General features: G+C 36.9%; 1 protein-coding gene across 4 annotated transcripts in view; it reads right to left on the reverse strand.

Annotated features, from left to right (window-relative positions):
• The window catches only part of LOC101256896 (protein FAR-RED ELONGATED HYPOCOTYL 3), a 34,951-nt gene that overhangs the window by 3,155 nt on the left and 18,702 nt on the right, over positions 1–13,094 (reverse strand). The window contains exons 1-8 of one of the 4 annotated variants that reach the window (XM_004243598.5): positions 7,395–7,628; positions 5,239–5,423; positions 2,553–4,778; positions 2,421–2,477; positions 2,132–2,200; positions 1,986–2,054; positions 1,825–1,893; positions 1,697–1,744 (exon numbers count right to left, since the gene is read on the reverse strand). In XM_004243598.5, the coding sequence (XP_004243646.1) occupies positions 1,697–1,744; positions 1,825–1,893; positions 1,986–2,054; positions 2,132–2,200; positions 2,421–2,477; positions 2,553–4,733 (2,493 nt within the window). In that variant the 5' untranslated portion in view covers positions 4,734–4,778; positions 5,239–5,423; positions 7,395–7,628. The other 3 variants (XM_019214820.3, XM_019214821.3, XM_069286980.1) reach the window with 3 other exon arrangements.

Consider the following 13,094-nt stretch of genomic DNA (forward strand, 5'->3'; position numbering starts at 1 on the left):
CTCAGACGCAATATATCATCTTTACATGACACTTGTTTTACTTGCTTTGCATGCTTCTTCTTAAGCATCCCTATCGCTACAAGTAGTTGTCCCAGCTTCCAAGTGCATTGCTCCACCCTTGCTTGCCACATACATTGTTGCTTTGCATGCTTCACCATCGCATCAGCTCAAGCTGCCCCAAGTTCGAACAACTTTTGAACAGATGTGCTCTCTTGTGCAGCTAAAACCTTTTTCTCATTGTGAAGCTCTCTGATTGTTCAACTTTGTACCATCACCCTTAGTCTTGCAATCATCATGGGATGGTCTTCTACTGTCACCCCAAGTTGGACTCTTCTCATTGCCCTTTGTCAATTACAACTATGGCCTTGCCTTTATCCTAAGAGTTGTTTGGCCTGATTAAACTCCACAACCGTGTTGCTAACGCTTCCCATCACACTTATATTTTTTCTAGGTGTTGATCTTGGTTGAGTCAAGCTACAGTTTGTGAGGCTAGCATCTACCAAGAAGGGTAGTCGGGCTGAGTGTTGTATCAATGTTAATAATGACTAGTCCGATGCAGTGTTATAAAATGCAAAAAGTGCAGAAAAGCTCTAAGGTCCGTGGGGGTTTAACCAAAAAATGAAAATAAAGCATGGGATTTAATGAATAAACGTGCAAAGGGAGGAAAAAATACTAATGTATATGTTTAGTCCAAGACTAATAATTATAAATATGAATGACATATATATGACCAAAAAAATTGATTAAAAATTATGAAAAAGTGAATATCAATTGTTTAGCATCACTTCTTCACAAGAGGCTAGAAAAGTTTGTCTTAGAACCTTGATGACGACACTGAGGCACACATAAAGCGACGTGAAGCGCTCAACATTTTTGAGCCTCATTTTAGGGCTTAAGAGCACTTACAGTGCGCCTTTGATAATACTGGGCCGATGAGAGATTGCTACCACAATGGATATTTTTTAACTAACTCATTCGTTTCTTCGATAACCAAAAAAATTCCAAGGGCCATCTGGTGCACAGTTGGAAACACTATTGATAATCGACCTGACCATCAAACCTTCTCCACTTAAATATTAGGCTTTTATCTGCAACCTCCAAACTCATGAAATATGCCTAATTTACAAATCTTATAGCATTCTTATCACTAAACCAACTTTTTAGTAGAACTCAACTATAGAGAAGAGTAACCACAAATATATGTTCACAATCCCCACCAAAAAAAGCAAAAAAAATTGTCCAACTCTTTTCCTTTTTTCCGTTTTTGTAAATACTGACACACTTGTTTTAATCCTTCCCAAAATTTTGACTAATTTGGTAAAGACAGAATCATTCCATGCCTTCACTTAATAGGATAGTATTGCATTTGAAAACTTTACTATTTCCAGAAGTAATCATATAGTCCACTTCTTTTTATCTTTGTAAAATCCCAAACTCATAAAAACATTTCATCTTCACTGACAGATCAATCTCTATTTCTAAAGTACTAGATTATCTAATATTTACCCTTATGCCCCCATGCCAGATTAAGTTAGTACAGCAAGATGGGGATGGAACGAATCAACAACATAAACTACATAATGAAATGTAGAAAATAATTTGAATGCAGCAATAATTTTCACAATGCACACATCCCCATAATGAGTTGACCCCAAAAAAATAATAAATCCATTGACGTAGTATGTAGCATACTAACCCGAATGCCATATGAGAAACTTGGAGAGCGGAAAAAGTCCATTTGGCCCTGCAACAATAAAGATGAAATTGTAACAAAATTTTTGGTTGATTTGCCTCAAAAACTTCTAACACTAAGAGACCACATACCAGCCCATGCATTGTTGGCTGAGCACCATAATAGCCATCATGTGTAGGAGCTATAGAGTTCAACTGTCCCTACATTCCCAAGGCAAGAGAAAACACAACTGTTATTTTCATAGTCCATATCAATTTTTTCATCCTTAAAACTATGAACTGCTATTACATACAAGGCCCTGAATAGTCTGTTGGTTTGCATAGTAGTTATCACGAGTTGGTGCCATCAAGTTTAACTGTACCTGCAAAAGACCAAAAACTTAAAACACCAATATAGATTTAAGTGTAGGAAAAAAGTCAACATACTTGCAGATCGTACCATTCCTTGAACACTTTGTTGCGGGCCAAAATAACCATCAAGAGTCACAGGCCTGGAGTTCAATTTGTCCTGCAGAAATGATGGAAAGGAAGTAAATAAGAAACTGGAAGTGACCCAATAAAACTAAAAAGTTAAGCTTCAAGAACAGCCATACACATATAGCATTCAAAACAACCTACTCCCACTTTCACGAATAAGAAAAACCTCTTCATTTTAATTTTGACAGTAAGAACAGAGCAATGTAAATCAAACGGCAATAAATAAAAGTTTCTAAGGTATCAGAGCAAACCATTTGTTGCAAGCTGTCTGCTGCCCCAACAGCCATAACATCTGGCTCCGAGTTCACCTGCAACCAAGAGATGCTCATGAGATAATATAGAACACAAAAGAAGCAGTCCCAAGATTGCTGTTCAAAACATACCTTGCGTTTCTTAGTGAAGTTATTTTTCTTCTTGTTTGTCTTGCTCATACTCCTACTTTGGTTATCATCTTCAATACAGAGAAGACCAGATGCTGATGATGTGCCAGCTTCTAACATGTTCTTGTTTGAGTTATTAAAAGTTACACAACTCCCAAACGCGTCATCAAGTGCACGAAGAGCAAAACTATAGCTCTCTTGAGATAACGACCCTTCTTCACTCAATTTCATAGCCCGATGACATAGCTCATTATATCTCTGGAACCTTGACTGCACATCTTCAGATCCATCCGTCATAGAGTACTTGCTCTTCGCATCTTTTGTCCATCGCTTCAAAATATATTGTGGTGGGATAGAGGAAACAGCACATATTTGGAGAACTATCAATGCATGTCTACAAAGGTAGCCTTTATATTCAAACAAATGACAAATACAAGATATTTCTGACTTCATTTCATCCAATGTAACAATGAACTCTTGAGTCTTCTCAAAATCTTGAACTCTATATGTTAAGACTATCTCATCTTGCTTCTCTCTTTTAGGACCACAAGCAGTTGCACCCACAACCTCAGACTGGAATTTCTTAAATACAGCATGTGTATAAAGCCCCGCCAAGTGCTTCTCAAATGGGGATGGGGATCTCAAAGCAGGTTGTTTGTTCCATGTATCAGAATCTGCCTTTGCCTCCTCCTCATACCTATCTTGTAATATTGATTCATATTGCTTTACAAACTCCTGGATGGTAGTTTTCTTATGTACATATTTGTCAAAGAAAGAGTTTACACTCTCTGATCGTTGAACCGTTGACATTCCCGCTAAAACCACATCCCTTATAAATGTAGGGGCCCATTTCACCCGATCTTCATACAGTGAATGAACCAATTCAACTTCTCTGAGATCAAATTTATCAACTAGTTTTCTCCACCTCTTTTCAAACTCCTCATCTGTCCATGACCTGTTAAGACATTTCTCGAACTTAGGCATAAACTTTTCATTCTGTTTGATGACATGATTCAGTGTATCAGACACCTTTCCCAGGATATGCCATAAACAGAAATAATGGAGGGATAGTGGCAAAGCCTCTGAAATGACTGACTTCAATACCAGGTCATGATCGGTGATCACTGTCTTCGGAGCTTGACCGCCCATTGCCTTCAACCATGTCCGCATTACCCAAGAAAATGTTGACGCACTCTCTTCAGAGACCAAAGCACATCCAAGTAGCATGAACTGAAAATGCTGATTGACCCCAACAAAAAGAGCCAGGGGCATCTTATATTTGTTTCTGACATAGGTAGTATCAAAAGAGACAACATCGCTGAAATTCACATAATCATGCCTAGCTTTGGCATCAACCCAGAACAAGTTCTTTACACGTTGATCTTCACCCACATCAACAGCATAAAAGAAGTTGGAATTAAGATTTTGCATCTGAATAAAGAACTCTAATAGAACACTTATGTCTCCCCCTTCAATTGCTGAATTTCGACCTTTGTCAAATAGAACTTTTGTGTCACTTTTCAGACCAACAACATTTTTGTATTCAGCAAATTGTCTTGCCATTGCAGCATACATTCTTCTTGTTTGTTCACTGACAGCTTGGGCAGGTAGAAGTTCATGATTATGTTCTTTCTCGAATCTATGAATTATCCATTTCCCATCGGGCCTTCTTTTCACATGCATACTTGCTTTGCAATCTGTCTTTGCACATGCTCGCCGACCAGTAGCATTTTCTGGATCCTGTTTGTTTCCTTGCCTACTACGTGGCCGATTTGCAGACTTCTCATATTCCCGTTTAGTTCCATATCTAGAACATGCGAATTTTGCATCAATGAATTCCCTTGACGTCTTTGAGCGACGGCTGTTTTGTATGGCTGTATTGAATCCCATCGACCGAGCATACTCTTGATAAAAGGCATAAGCCTCACCATGTGACTCAAATTCCATGCCAGCCAGCGGTTCAAGGTTCACATCCTCCTTAAAGTCTATCATAGTTCCTACGGGAGTGTTCATATCCCCTCTATCTTCTGCATGCATCTTCTCTTCAATAACCAACATCCCATGCATTCCGTCATCACCATGTATTTTTTCTTCATTGTCAAGCATATTTATAATTCCATTTTGTTCCTCTTCTTCTTCTTCCTTATCATGGTCTTGAGAAGGCAGACGAAGATCTATATCCATGCTGCTGAACAATTGAAAGCCTATAGATTTCTCTTTTACTGATACCTGAACGTCAAGAAAAATTAGAGGTGAACTTGTCCAGCAAGGGAGCTATGGAAACAGAGAATTAATTTGTATTCAATAAGCACAGAAAATACAAGAAGCAGCCCAAAATATCTCTTCCTGCATTCCTTCACTCTTCTAAGTCTAACCACAGTCCACGAATTGTCAACGGCTAACTCATGATTCCATGAAAACTTTTGGGTTTTACTAAGTGGCCTAAATTTCAGAAAACTTTGAGTTCAAGATCATCAATTTATCATGCAGACAAGTGACAACAGCTCATACATTATGATGATCTTCAACTAGCTTTCCATATATCAGGTTCCATCATGTCCTACAGGTACTTCACGAGAAGACATATCTGCCCAGAATTATCAGACAGCAGATATAGAAAGTGATTCTATCGGATTTTTAGAGGTAAATGAAGATCCATAACAAAGGATCCGCATCAAGCTCTGTCTACCTGAAGATGAAGAACCCTGACCACCTCCGATCCATCAGGGATTTGAATCAGTTGAATGTAAAATGCCTCCCTCCAAGTTTAGAGGGTATATAATGGAATACTCCAGCTGCAGGTGAGAGCGACTGAAATTGCAGCTTCCAGTCTATATATCAGAAGTGCTTACTTGAAATCTAACCACATTCAACCTGCAGATTTTATAAAATAAGTTCTTCTCATTTCTATGATGACCGTTGGGGGAATTAGCCCTCCCTCCTCCCCTCTCATGCAGACCTCTATACGGCACTTGACTGACTATAAATACTCCCCCTCCCACCATTTCATTTTATGTCGGTGTTTGACTCAATACAGATTTTAAGAAAGAAAGGGAAACTTTTAAAATTTGTGGTCTTAAAAATGTCGGGAAATAATAAAAACATGTCATTAACGACAAATGGAAAGTTCAAAGTTAAATTATTTACAAACATTATTTTTTAAATAGATTTATAAGGAAAGTGGGTCACGTAAAATGAAATGGAGAGGTCATTCAAAGTAAAAAAGCACTTGAGCGCCAGTCTCCCATGGTCCTTTCTAGCTTCATTAACCTCTTGACCATACACGTGGAGCTAGTCATATGACCATTAATTTGAATGAACAAAGGCAAAGCACAACCTTGAATTGATCTCAACCCAAAATTCACAATTTTTTGCCACCAAAAACAAAAGAAAATGGATAAACAGATGTATAAACAAATCAGTATAGCAGTAATGCGATCATTAATACCATGGTACATATTCAACAAAATTCTTGTTACATTGCGTCTTGCAGAAATTTTCTTAACCAAATAAACTAAAAGGTCAAAGTATAATACCAGAGCTCAATTAAAATTCAAGAATTTTTCATTCCAATGAGTCTTTGGGTATTGGAAGGCCGAATTTGCACATATGAATCAAAGCGATATGGTGCTAAAGCTAATAAGGGAACTTCTATGCAACAGAGGAAGAGAAAGGTCTCCCAAATAAATATAACCAAATCCTCACGCATTTATCCCATAGTGGTAATTCTCATCAGAGTACTTATGTTAACAGAATCTGAAGCATTAATTTGGTGTACAACAAAGGAACTGTTTTAATTTGCCAACTACTTCATCAAGTTCCGACGGAGAATAGCAACAACCCATAATAGTCTCAAAGGTGGGGTTTGGGGAGGGTAGAGTGTACGCAAACCGTACCACTACCTCAAAGAGGTAGTACGCCTGTTCCCGAAAGATCGAGTATACAGAAGTAAAGAGGATATAAGAAATAATAAGAAAAACATAACATAACATACCAAAGAGGGGCAACAACCATAACCAACTAATGTGATAACTGAAATGCAGTAAATAGTAAGGACTAACAACAGTGGTAAGATAAGCCAACTATGAGACAAATGCTACCTCCTACTACAGGTAAAATAAATAAAAATCAGGCAACAGATACAATGCACCAATCTATCCTAACGGGAAATACGACAACGCTCAACCAACTACTAACTTTCTACCCTAATCCACGACATCTATAACTTCCTACCCTATCTAAGATCATGTCCTCGGAAAGTTGGATCTACGTCATCTCCTAGCTAATCACCTCTCTCCAATACTTCTTCGTCCTACCTCTACCTCTCCTAAAAACACACAATCTTTCACACCTCCTCACTGGGGCCTCTGCGCACCTCCTCTTCTCTATATTTACTCAAATGCTGGCTCTAGCTTCATAATCTGTTTTTTTGTTTTTGTTTTTTTCTGTTCCTTATTTTAGTTGAGTGCAACAAACTTAAATGACTCTGATTAGTAGAATAATCCAAAATATACAGGCTTACAACTACATCATATGATGAAAACTAAAATCTCCTTGTTTGTCCACAATGAACATAAATCGAGGCTAAATCTACTTGTATATAATATAAGAAAAAACAATAAAATTACATCCTTCACAGCTGCACAACACAAATGATGGCTCCAAAAACAAACAATTTGATTATCATAATTCAAATGGATCAAACAGAAAATCCATGATCATACAATTAGTAACAGTTGATGATTCTATGAAGGATGAGGGGGAGGGGAGAAGGGTGAAGGTTTTGGGGAAGAAGGATGAAGAAAAGAATTTGGAAGAAAAGAGAGTGGAGGTTAGAGATTATACCTGTATGTATCTTAGTTTCACGCACGCACATTCACACACTCGATCTGCGATTCTGCAACTGAGAATTCACGCGATGTCTAATGGCGAGTGGAGTCTTTTTCTTTCTCCTGATTTAGGGTTTCCTCTTCTTCTTACCAACGCCACTGCAGCGCGTGATTTTTATTTTCTTTTCCTACATTTTTAACCACCCAACACATAATAAAGACTGTCTAAATAAATTGTTAGACTCTCTTTTAATTTTTGTTTTTTAGTTTTTTTAAGTAAGATAACTTATTTATTTATATAAAATGAGTCACTACACATCAAAGTCGTCTACATTATATATTACTGCTAAAACTAAGTAGGAATCTTGGTCCATAGGAATAGTACTTTGTAAATTTCATAATAATGACTTAATCCACCTAGTAATTGAAGTTCCTTCCTTGTCTGCTTCTAGTGGGGGAAAGTGTTTATTCCTCAAAGAGCTTATCATCTATCAGCATCTGAACATCACGCGCTAGTAAATCAGTTATTTTGTTTTGTTTTCTGAACTCATGTTTGATTTTTGGCTCCCCAATTGATGGACCAACTCCATGCATTCAAGGTGAATATTAAAAAAAGTGTCGTTGTCAAATTTCAGCATGATTATTATTTCTATTGAATCAGTGCAAATCTCGATTTCTTGAATGTTCAATCTTCTTGCTAACTGAAGACCATGTGACATGGATAGAATTTCTGCACCCGTGACAGAGGAAGTATTTATTTTGAAGTTGCTTCCTGCTATTCAATTTCCATTAGTATCAAGAAGAACACATCTTGTACCCCTACGCTTAGTATTATTGAAGGAGCCATCTATATTAATTTTAAAGCTAATTTTGGGAGGAGTCCATTGAATGGCTTCGGGGTAAGTGTGAGTTTGTCGTGCATTATGTTCTTTAACCGCTAGATGGATAAATTTAAGGGTCCTAGTGATTGCTAATGATATCAAATGTCAAGCTTAACTTTGTTATTTAATTATGATTCTACTAAGTCAAAACGACATATTTCTAGTCCGATAATGAAAAAGCCCTCTTTTCTAAATATTATCAATCTATATATGTTAGCGCCAGCTTCCTCATGAACTCACTATCCATATATTTGCTTTCAACTAAATTCTACTCTTTTTTTTAATAATCAGGATTTTATAATATATATATATATATATATATATAGCGTCTGATATAAAGGTCCTAGAGTCTACAAAATCACCCCTAGTAGAGTGATTTTGAGCATTAGAGAGGATACAACATAAATTCCATATTTATTGAGATTGTAGCTAGTAGAAATAGAGATACATTTTTTCACCACACACACTTTCTTTGTTAGTTTCTAATTTCTGGAGCATAGTTGGTGTTGGAGTTGTCAAAATATATGTACTATTTAAGGTTGGTACATTTCTTCCTTGTTTTGCCAAAAAGTCCGCCACTTTGTTTCCTTGACGAAAATTATGTCGTAGCACTGAATTCCCCAACTTCATCAATAGTTGCCTGCAAGATAAGACAATAGAATGAAAAATAGGTTGTAATTTATCCAACAGCGACATGTTGAGTCGGTTTCTACTTCAATGGGAATTAAGTTGTTTGAGGCTGCCACGAGCAGACCCTCGTGAGCAGCTACAAGTTCTGTCATAGTATGACTAATAGCATAAATTTTTTTTGACAAAACCGATAATCCAATTTCCAGTCGCGTTTCTGATAATTCCTCCTATACCTCCACGATTAAGAGATTTTTCAAAAGAACCATTAGTGTTCAATTTGTAGTAGTTAGGGGGGTTTATACCATTTGATATTAATTTCTTTATAAGTAGTTGTTTCCCCATTAATGTAAGTAGAAAATTTATATTCTTGTGCTCTCAAAGATATGATATAAAGCTTGAGAGGTATATTGGAGTGGTTAAAGGTGGTGTGGTTCCTTGTAATCCATATGTGCCAAAGGGCGAAGGGGTAGAACTCAGCCCAATTGATATGTTTGATAGGGAGAGGGATATTAAGCTTGTTGATAATTTGGAGCCAGTGTTCATGGTGACTACTTATAAAATGGAGATTGAGACCTAAGTCTAGACAAAAATTTTTTGTAATACTACAGTCAAAGAAAAAGTGAGTAGGAGATTTTATAACATGGTGACAGGTGGAGCAATTGATATCAATAGGTAAGCATGAGCGATTGAGATAAGTTTTACAGGGAAGCTTATTATGAGAGCACAACCAGAGGAAGAATTTAATTTTGTTAAGAGTTTTCAAAGACCATATCCAAGAAAAATCATAATTTAAGGTAGGATTTCTCATGAGTTTGATAAGCTGGTAAGTTGATTTGCTTGTAAAGAGACCAGTAGAATTTGGGCTCCAGCAGGGAATATCAGAATTTCTATGTTAATTTTAAAGCTAATTTTGGGAGGAGTCCATTGAATGACTTCAGGGTTAGTGTGAGTTTGTCGTGCATTAGGTTCTTTAACCGCTAGATGGATAAATTTAAGGGTCCTAGTGATTGCTAATGATATCAAATGTCAAGCTTAACTTTGTTATTTAATTATGATTCTACTAAGTCAAAACGACATATTTCTAATCCGATAATGAAAAAGCCCTCTTTTCTAAAGATTATCAATCTATATATATTAGCGCCAGCTTCCTCATGAACTCACTATCCATATATTTGCTCTCAACTAAATTTTACTCTCTTTTTTTTGGTAATCAGGATTTTATATATATATATATATATATATATATATATATATATATATGTCACGACCCAAAACGCGTCGTGATTGGCACCCACATTTATCCTCCTATGTGAGCGAACCAACCAATCTAAACCTCAACTTTTCAAACATAATAAATAGAAAACAATGCGGAAGACTTAAAACTCATTAACGAAATCAATAAATAACTTCTAAAACTCAATACTTATTATTATCCCCAAAATCTGGAAGTCATCATCACAAGAACGTCTATCCTCAAATTACTAATTCTAAGAGTATCTAGAAAGCTAGAATAAATAAAAAGCTAGTCCATGCCGGAACTTCAAGGCATCAAGACATGAAGAAGAAGATCCAGTCCAAGCTAGAAGCTTTAGCTCACCCTGAAATCTTGTGTGACGAAGACTGGCTAGAGTTGCGGTTGAGTTGAAGATGACGGTACGTTTGCTGCACTCCACAAATAACAAAGAAAAACAATTACAAGTAGGGGTCAGTACAACCACAAGTACTGAGTAGATATCATCGGCCAACTCAAAATAGAAAACAGTATATATCAGATAATAACATAAAATCAACCATATTCCTCAATAGGTGAAAGCAACAAGTTCACAAATCAGGTGTAACCACATCAACACACCTATGAGAACTCAAGTCTCCACACCATACTCATTTGGGATATAGGTTCTTTTCATTCGAATTTATTAACATAATTTCAAGATTCATTATCTTTATTCCTCTTGTGTCGGTACGTGACACTCCGCTCCCCTACTACTATGTGCCGGAGCGTGACACTCCGATCCCCTAATTCTACGTGTCGGTTCGTGACACCCAATCCCCTAATTCTACGTGTCGATTCGTGACACCCGATCCCCTAATTCTACGTGTCGGTTCGTGACACCCGCTCCACTTATCTCATTCTAATCATTCATCAAGCCTTCTTTTATACCAAGGCATCATCAATCTCATTACTTTAGTTCATCAAGTCTTCTCTTATACCAAGGCATCATCATTAACAAAGTAAAATTAGGATTAGAGATTCAATAGACTCATCATGCTTATTCATCACAGTTATATAATCACCTCATGTAAGCACACAATTAAGCATATAGAAGGTTTTATAATACTACCCAACACATATCATTCGCTATTAAGAGTCTACTACGAATAGCATAAAAACCATAACCTACCTCCACCGAAGATTCGTGATCTGTCAAGCAATTTCCCAAAGCTTTATTTCCTCTTCGTTTCCCTCTTCTTTCGATCGTTCTCTCCCTCTTTTTCTGTTCTTTTCTTTTTCTTATTCCAACCCTCTTTCTTTTACCCTAATTAGCATATAATTAAGTATAAAAGATGGTGAATTAACCCATTAATTAATTCAAGGTTATCTCTTTTAACCTTCAAGTAGTTAAATTATTAACATTAACCCACTAAATTTATAATTATAGCAGGAATAGTCCAAAACGTCCCTTAAAACATTTAAAGAAATCCGACCCAGCCTGGGATTACGCAGCCTGTGACGGGCCGTCGTGCTTGCGACGGTCCGTCCTGCTGGGTCGTCGTAAAGTTCAGAGACTGAAATTTACTGAAGGGCCTGTGACGGTCCGTCATGCCTGTGACGGTCCGTCCTGCCACTTCGTCACGAAGTTCAGAGAGTCGATTTCAGTACCCAAATTTCAGAATTCTAAGTGTTTTGGAACGAGACTCCCTCGACGGTCCGTCGTGCCCATGACGGTCCGTCGTGGGTTCCGTCGTCTAAGCCAGTTTTTCCAGAAATAAAATCTGCAGCTCAAAACGACTAAACAGGTCGTTACAATATGTATATATATATATATATATATATATAGCGTCTGATATAGAGGTCCTAGAGTCTACAAAATCACCCCTAGTAGAGTGATTTTGAGCATTAGAGAGGATACAACATAAATCCATAATTTATTGAGATTGTAGCTAGTAGAAATAGAGATACATTTTTTCACCCCACACACTTTCTTTGTTAGTTTCTAGTTTCTGTAGCATAGTTGGTGTTGGAGTTGTCAAAATATATGTACTATTTAAGGTTGGTACATTTCTTCCTTGTTTTGCCAAAAAATCCGCCACTTTGTTTCCTTGACGAAAATTATATCGTAGCACTGGATTCCCCAACTTCATCAATAGTTGCCTGCAAGATAAGACAATAGAATAAAAAACAGGTTGTCATTTATCCAACAGCGACCTGTTGAGTCGGTTTCTACTTTGTTAGGTTATTAGTATTTTAATATTAATATTTAACATATTAAATTGCTTTATTTTGGAGTTATAAGAATGAACATTGGAATGGATGACTTCTACATCATCCATTAGCATTGGTTGTCCATCATTTTATTTCATTCTTAATACCTTCATTACTCTTTGTAACATATGTAACTCCTATTGTAACATATGTAACCTATGTAACTCCTATTGTAACCTATGTAACTCCTATTGTAACATATGTAACCTATGTAACTCCTAAGGCCATTATCTTCACTATTTACTACCTCCATTATCTTCCTATTTATTGCTAGGAAGACTTCTTGTAGTATAAATAGTGTGGTCTTCATTTGGTTTGGAAGACACAAAAACACAAGAGAAAACAAAGAGCGAAAGAGTTAGTCTAAAAGAGAGTTCTTATAAAGTGAATGGAGGTGTTCTTTTTTGTGGAGCTTTGGACTCAACTCTTGTCCAGAGTTGTTGAGTTATACTTTGTGAAGGCTGTTGTATCCTGGAGGGGACAAGTCAAAGAGGACTACTGCTGGACCGGTGAAAACATTTGCTACAGTGGGCTTGAATCTCCTTAAAGAGAGCGAGACATCCGTGCCTCAGCCTTAAGAGATTACTTTCTTCATTTTATTTTCAATTGTAATCTTGCAATTTATTATCTTGTAAGTTTTTTCACTAACATACTTCAATGGGAATTAAGTTGTTTGAGGCTGCCACGAGCAGACCCTCGTGAAGAGCTACAAGTTCTGTCA

Source organism: Solanum lycopersicum, chromosome 7, assembly GCF_036512215.1.
Source record: "Solanum lycopersicum chromosome 7, SLM_r2.1".
In the NCBI taxonomy this organism is placed as follows: Eukaryota; Viridiplantae; Streptophyta; class Magnoliopsida; order Solanales; family Solanaceae; genus Solanum; species Solanum lycopersicum.